The 7,407-nt window shown below is 56.6% G+C and overlaps 1 protein-coding gene across 1 annotated transcript in view; it reads right to left on the bottom strand.

The window, feature by feature from the left end:
* The window catches only part of ARHGAP44 (Rho GTPase activating protein 44), a 35,531-nt gene that overhangs the window by 9,957 nt on the left and 18,167 nt on the right, over positions 1-7,407 (bottom strand). The window contains exons 4-10 of the mRNA XM_010008267.1: positions 6,584-6,752; positions 5,728-5,804; positions 4,825-4,942; positions 2,905-2,973; positions 2,741-2,822; positions 1,740-1,867; positions 561-672 (exon numbers count right to left, since the gene is read on the bottom strand). Of these exons, the coding sequence (XP_010006569.1) occupies positions 561-672; positions 1,740-1,867; positions 2,741-2,822; positions 2,905-2,973; positions 4,825-4,942; positions 5,728-5,804; positions 6,584-6,752 (755 nt within the window). The remainder of the gene's footprint in view (positions 1-560; positions 673-1,739; positions 1,868-2,740; positions 2,823-2,904; positions 2,974-4,824; positions 4,943-5,727; positions 5,805-6,583; positions 6,753-7,407) is intronic.

Raw genomic sequence — 7,407 nt, 5'->3', positions numbered from 1 at the left:
GTCCCTGGCACTGCTGAGGCTGCAGCTCCAGCACTGGGGGCAGTTCTGGGCCCCTCACTGCAGGGAGGACATGGAGAGGCTGGAGCAGGTCCAGAGGAGCTACCAAGGTGGGGAAAGGTCTGGAGAACAAATCCTGTGAGGAGAGGCTGAGGGAGCTGGGATGGTTTAGTTTGGAGAAGAGGAGGCTGAGGGGAGACCTCATTGCTCTCTACAGCTCCCTGAAAGGAGGTTGTAGGGAGGTGGGAGTTGGGCTCTTCTCCCCAGTGAGTAATGACCGTCCAGGTCCCTGTGGGTGGCAGCACGACCCTCTGGTGCACCAGCTGCTCCTTCCAGCTTGGTGTCACCTGCCAACTTGCTGAGGGTGCACCCCAGCCCACCATCCACATCACTAATGAAGGTGCTCATCACAAGCCAGCATCACCCCCTGCACTCCACTGCTAGTTCCTGGCCTCCCACCAGACCTCATGCCACTGCTGACCACCCCTGGGTGCCCATGGTTGATGCCCTGGGGGCTGGATGGGCTGCCCCACACACCAACCCCCACCCCAGGCAGCCTCTACCTGCGATGGCGTGTGGGTCTGCTGAGTACTCTTGCACATCCACCACGCAGCAGTCCAGGGCAGCCTTCAGCTTCTTCAGCTTGGAGGCCGAGGGAGCCACTCGGAACAGACCCTTAACACAGGAGAGAGTCGGACAATCGTCAGCGCTGGAGGTGTCCCCAGAGCCTCCCTGGTTCCCCCTCCTCGCCTTGGAGGCACCCGTGTCCCCTTCCATGGAGCCCTGGTAGGTGTGCAGGTTTGGTTTGGTGGGATTTTTGGTCGTGGGGGAAGAGCCCCAGGGGGGCTCTGGTGAGAAGCTGAGAAGCTGCCCCTGCCCCAAACCAGCCGAGGAGCCTTTAGGGGGACAAGAGAGGAACCTCTGCCAGTAACACAGGAAAGGCCTGAGAGCAGAGCTGGGCAGAGCGAGCAGAAGGAGCTGGGCTGGAGAGGCAGAGGGTGCTGGTTGATGAGGAAGAAGGGGAAGAAGGGGCCCAAGCAGAAGTTTCCCTGCCAACCATGGGGAGATGGCAGCTGTGCCCCAGCATCCATGGAGGAACATGGTGGGACATTCCCTGAAGGGTCCCAGGAGGGGTGAACTTGGCCAAAGGACTTGGATTGTGTGGCCAGAGGATTTGCTGCCAGTGGACTCTGATTGTGCAGCTTTGGAAGCCCCCGGGCCAGGGGAGTTGGCAGATCCTGAAGCAGCTCCTGACTCTTGTCAGCTTGATCCAGACCTGGTGGGAAGGACTCATGGAGGAGAAGTTTGGGAAGGACTCTCTGCCAGGGCAGGGACCCGTGGGGCAGCAGGGCAGGGCTGGGAGGAACCACCAGCCTGTGCAGGGACTGCAAACCCCATCCCCTGTGCCTGGGGGGAAGGAGGGAGAGAAATGGGGAACAAAGGGGTTTGGGGGGAAGAAGGGAGGGGTGGGGTGAGGTGTGTGAGCCCTGCTCTGGGTGTCTGTGTCCTGGGGGCACTGGAGCAGGGTGACATTACTATTGTTTTCCCCGAGTCGAGTCTGTTTTGCCACTGAATGTACTGGGTGAAGAGCCCTCCTTGTCCTTTGTCTCAACCCATGAGCTTCTGTTTGGGTTTGTCCTCCCCATCCCAGGGTGTGTTGAGGGAGTTGAGTGAGCGGCCCCAGGGCTGGTTCCTTGTTGTCCTGTTGGGCCCAAAGCAGGGCAGCAGGACAGGGGACCCACCTCCTCCTGCATGCCACACTCCAGCAGCATGGTGACACAGGCCTCCACGGGGAAGGCGATGTCCCGCCCGCTCACTGCCAGGTGCTCCTCCAGGGGCTTCCCGAAGGAGGGCTTCTCCATCCACGCCTCTGCGGGGGGTGGAGAGGGGAGAGGAGGGTGAGGAGATGGTGGGGACGGTGCCAGACCCAGCAGCCCCTCCCCAAAAGGCCCTTGGATCACAGCGTTTTGGCAGCAAAATATTCCACTTGGGTGTTGCCAAAAAACAGGGTCCTGCCCTTCTGCCCTGGGCAGCTCAGGTGCTTTTTAAAGATTAAATCCAAACAAAATGTTTTCCAGTCATCACAGGGGACATTTCAAAGGGACTGGATAACATTTTCCTGGGGAAACAATTACACTTTGCAATATATTCCCCCTTCTTCCATCAAAATTTAAGGCAGGAATATTCTGTGGGATTAAGATAAATAAATGCAGTCCAAATCACTTCCTGCTCTGCTGCCTGAGGGGCAGCATCTGACCCTGGCCCAGGGGGTCACCACCAGGCTCTCCACACCTTGTTCACCCAGTCCAGACCCACAAAGCCAAGCCCCAAGACCCCCCCACCCCACCCTGGCACTGGGCTCCCACCTCCACTGCTGTGCTCCAGGGGGATATTCTGGCAGGTTTTCCACCCCCCTGCCATGAAACTGGCCAAATCCTGCCCCCAGGACCAGGTGGGATGGGGATGCCCTTCCAGCAGGCAGGACACAGATGGAGCGAGCAAAAGGAGGATGCTCAGCCCAGGCACTGTGGCACATGGAGGGGTCACACTGTGGGGACACACCCTGGTACACCACAGGGTCACACCACAGGACACACCACAGGGACACACCATGGGGACACACCCTGGCACACCACGGGGTCACACCACAGCCAGCCCACGGCCGCAGGGATGCGCAGCTCTGTCGTGACACGGAGCCCTTGGTGTGACATGCAGGAGCAGGACAGGCCCCACACACACTTACCCTGCTGGGCTTTAATTTGAGGCAGGACATTCTGCAGAAGCGCTAAGGATTTCCGATGGAACTCTGCCTGCACCTCGATCAGCTGGGGGTAGAGATGGCACCTCTTGTCACCCCTATGGCTGGGGATGGGGATGAAGGGTCCCATGGGGATGGGTGGCACTTACTGTTTGAAAATAGTTTGCATAGTCTACTTCTTTGGCCACAAAATTGTACATGTCAGCTGAGAGCTGGTCCTGTGGAGAGCAGAGAGTAAGTTGCTGCCCTACTGGAGCTGCCCTGATGCCACCATGATGGCCCATTTGGAGACCACTGGGAGGGACAGCTCAATCAATGTGCAATGTGGAGGTTGCAGAACGCACTCAAGATCATAGAACCACAGAATCATGGAATGGTTTGAATGGGAAGGGACCTTAAAGCTCATCTAGTTCCAACCCTCCTGCATGAGCAGGGACACCTCCCACCAGCCCAGGTTGCTCCAAGCCCCATCCAACCTGCCCTTCAGCACTTCCAGGGATGGGGCAGCCACAGCTTCCCTGGGCAGCCTGGGCCAGGCTTTCACCACTCTCACAGGAAATATTTTCTTCCTAAGATCTCATCTAAATCTTCCCTCTTCCAATTTAAGTCCATTCCCCCTCATCCCATCCCTCCCTGCCCTTGTCCCAAGCCCCTCCCCAGCTTTCCTGGAGCCCCTTCAGGCACTGGAAGCTGCTCTAAGGTCTCCCTGGAGCCTTCTCTTCTCCAGGCTGAACACCCCAACTCTCCCAGCCTGGCTCCAGAGCAGAGCTGCTCCAGCCCTCCTCTCAGGAGATGTGCTTGGGATGTTCAACACAGGGCAGTAGCCCAGGGATTTACTTTCTGCTGCCCTGCCAACACCTCCCCCCTCTTCCCCCTCCTTCCAGATCCCACAATTAACCAGCGCCTGTGAGCTCTCTGGAAGCCAGAGTCATTTGGTGGCACCCTTAGCTGACAGCCACATGTCCCGGTGGACTGAGTAGCACAAATTCAACCCCAAGTTTGCTCAACCCAGCACCTTGCTCCTGGTGTTCAAGTGGCTAGTTAACCACAGGGCTAATTGCAGTACCCATGGCTCCTGGGTAGCACCCAACCGCTTGGCGTGGACCAGCCTCATGGGGCATCAGGTGCTTCCTGCTCTGAATCGTGATGATGAGCCCCTCAGCACCAGGACATGTGTCTCTGTCCTCACCCTTGCAAAATAAGACACTGCCACTTCCTGACTTGCTCCTTTCTGAGAATCCCCTTGGATAACTCAACTGGTGGAAAAGCCATCAAACACTAGGAGCAGGTCCCAGCTGCAACATCCCCTGTCATTGAGGGGAATAAACTGGGGTCAGCCCCAGGCTGAGCTGGCTTGCTGGAAAGTGCTGGGCACATGGGGCTGTGATGGTCTGAGATAGAAGGAAACAGCCTGAGTTGGGGATTTAAAAGCTGCATGGGTTCTGGTTGTGGCTCTGGAGAAAAGAGCTGGGATTTGAGACATGCACTCAGCTCCACCTGCTGCTCCAAACTCCCAGCACCCTGCTTGCCCAGCCCTTTGCACTTTCTGCCCTGGGGGAATTTAAGGCCACACAAATTCTCCTGTGGATTTTTATGGCTGAATCCCACAGCCTATGACAAATATTCCAGCAGCAGCATCACCTCTCCCACCTGACAGGACAAGCTGGGTGGGCCATGCTCACGAGGAATGAAGGGGGACGTGGCTGGGTGACCTGCAAGGACTTGGCACATGCCAGCACTTCCTGTAGGTCTCTGTGCCAGGCTTGGGTGTACTCAGTGCTGAGCTCACCAACTCCTGCTGGGATAGGTCCCCTGAGAATGCTTTACAGCTCCAGTGGGATATGGAGGATGGGGACAGAGGAACCAGTGACGTTCTGCTCAGCTGGTGAGCATCACCCAGTGCCACCATGCTGTGGCAGGGCATGGGGACCAGATGGAGGAGGGTTTATCATGGGTAGTGGGGTAAGAATAGGGTGAAGGACAGGGTAAGAGGAGAGGCTGAAGGGTTCTGGAGGTGCCTGGGGTGCCAAGGTGCCCCCAGCCCAGCAACGAGTGCTCCCCCTGGGTACCCTGCAGATCTCCACTCTGTTGGCCGCCTCCTCCATCTCCTCCCTGAGAGCGTCAGCTTTGGCACCCGAGGGCTGCAAGTTGCTGGACAGGCCTGAGGACTTCACTGACTGCTGCCACCTGCAGAGAGGGGACAGAGCTGTCATGGGGGATGGGGACCACTGGATCTCAGCAGGCTTGGAGGACATGCCAGGGAACCCCCTTGGCCAAAGTCACCATGGTCCCCAGGGCTGAGCACCACAGAAATGGTCCCAACCCAGGCTGGGATGCAGGATCCACTCCCAACCCAAGCATCCCCAGCCCCCACAGCAGACTGCATGCATTGGGCTCTAATTAAGCAACTGTTTCCAGCAGGAGAATGAGCCTCATCCAGGAAGGAGGAGAGAGAAAGGCAATGGGAGAGCCTGGACATGACAGTGGGGACTAGGGACACTTCCCAGACCTTTCCCAGAATGCATTGTGATGTGAAGGGCTTGGACAACCCAACAGCTCTGGGCAAAACTCAAAGTGAAGGGTCCCATTGCAGCATCTGGGACACAGGACAATGCCAAGGGACCTGCCAGCTCCAACCAGCATACTCTACACTGGGAGGAGCACCGAGTTCTTTGCCATCCTGTAGGAACTCATCAAGATACAGAAAAGAGGGAAAAAAATAAGATTTGTGCCAGAAAAATGTATTCTTTTCTGCAGAGGGCAGGCAAGGAAAAGGGATCTATGGATTCTGCTGACAAGAGCAGAAATCTCAGCTGGTTGCAGAGCTGACTTCAAGGCACATGGTGACACAGCCAAGACTTACTGTCCCAAGGGAGCTGTGGTACCAAGGCTCTGGGATGTGCCCTTCCCTGCACCACCCATTGCTTAGGAATTTTGATGTTTTATAAAGCAGCTTTGAAGCTGCTTCTTACCTTGTCCTGGAGGAGTCCATGTCCAGCACGAGCTTCGCCAAGTGCTTCCTCTGCTTTTGGATATTTGGGATTTCCACCTGCAGCCACACATGGGAATGGGAGGAGATAAACACCCTGGAGAGGTGTTTGGGGTAGGTTATACCTGGCTACAACCTGGGAATTTGGGCTGGTGCAAGCAGAGTGGATAAAGGCCCAGCTCCTTATTTAAACATCTTTAGGGAGATGGCACAGCTTGTTCCTACTCAGTGTCCCCACTTGGGCTGTGCCACTCCTCAGCTGCAGAACCCACATCCCAGGGAGGAGCATTCCTGGGAAAGCAAAGTGGGGATGAAGGCAGGGAAAGGGCTTTTGGGGATGGGAAAGCAAATCCTCCCAGCCACCAGCACCACTTGCTGAAGGATTTGGTAATGGTTGAAAGCCCCAAACACCAGCAGTGGGAAAAAGCCCTGTTTTTTGCTGGGGAAGATCAAACCAGAACCAAGTCCAGGACATTTTGTAAGATGTAAAAGGGGGAAAAGCAGCATTGGGTGAAACTGAGAAACAAAGTTGGCCAAAAAAAAATATCTCCAACCACAATTTTATGTGTTTGAGGCTTGGAAAAATGGGTTAGAAATAAGACTGTTGATGCCTCTGCCATCAGAGGAGGCAGAGAAGAGCAGCAGCCTGACAGGGACCACAGCCCCAGCAGCTGGTCCAGCCCAACCATGCCTGTAATTACAGCAATTAGCAAACACCTCCAAGGGGGAAGAACTCTGGCAGGGGCCAGGAACCACATATGCCACCAATGCTTAGGATGCAGGTTCCCAGCATGGCGACATCCTTACCTGAGGCCATCCCATCCCTGCTTGCCACTCACCTCAGCCAGCACGAAGAGGGGCTCGATGACATCCCTCTCCACTTGCAGCTCAAAGTGGATGAGCTCTTGAGCCAGCCTGTCCTCGGCCTCCCCGCACAGCCGCAGCATCTTCCTGCAAGGGCACGGGCAGGGCTGGGCACGGCGGGGCCGCGGGCAGCCACCCTGCACCCTGGGGAATGGGCACCCAAAGGACAGGGGGTCCCTGGCAGAGGGCTGGAGGGGGGGACAAAGGGCACCCCGGGTATTAAGTGAAATCTCATTCCTTGGCTATTGTGCCAACTATCATCACATCCCAGACTGGTTTGGGTGAGAAAGGACCTTGAAGACCATCCAGTCCCACCCCTGCATGGGCAGGGACACCTCCCACCAGCCCAGGCTGCTCCAAGCCCCATCCAACCTGCCCTTCAACACTGCCAGGGATGGGGCAGGCACAGCTTCCCTGGGCAACCTGGGCCAGGGTCTCACCAGTGACACAGCAAAGGATTTCTCCCTAGTGTCTAACCTCAATATCCCCTCTTCCAGTTTTAAGCTGTCACCCCTCATCCGATCACACCAAGGCCTTGTCCCAAGCCCCTTCCCAGCATTCCTGGAGCCCCTTCATGTACGGGAAGGTGCTCTAAGGTCTCCCTTATACTCTGAACTTGCATGGGCTTTCTTAAGATATAATATAGAGTTTCCATTGTGCCCTGCATGACTGAAGGACCTCAGCTCATGACACAAGAAGAATAAAGGAAACCCCTCACAAGAGCCCAGCATCTGACACTCCCCGTGACCAGCACCGGGCAGCACCCCGAGGCAGGGCCCCTTACCCCAGTAGGGAGTCC

This window comes from Chaetura pelagica, unplaced genomic scaffold (genome assembly GCF_000747805.2).
Source record: "Chaetura pelagica isolate M959 unplaced genomic scaffold, ChaPel_1.0 scaffold471, whole genome shotgun sequence".
NCBI classification, from domain to species: Eukaryota; Metazoa; Chordata; class Aves; order Apodiformes; family Apodidae; genus Chaetura; species Chaetura pelagica.
This window is presented reverse-complemented; position numbering and strand designations above follow the sequence as displayed.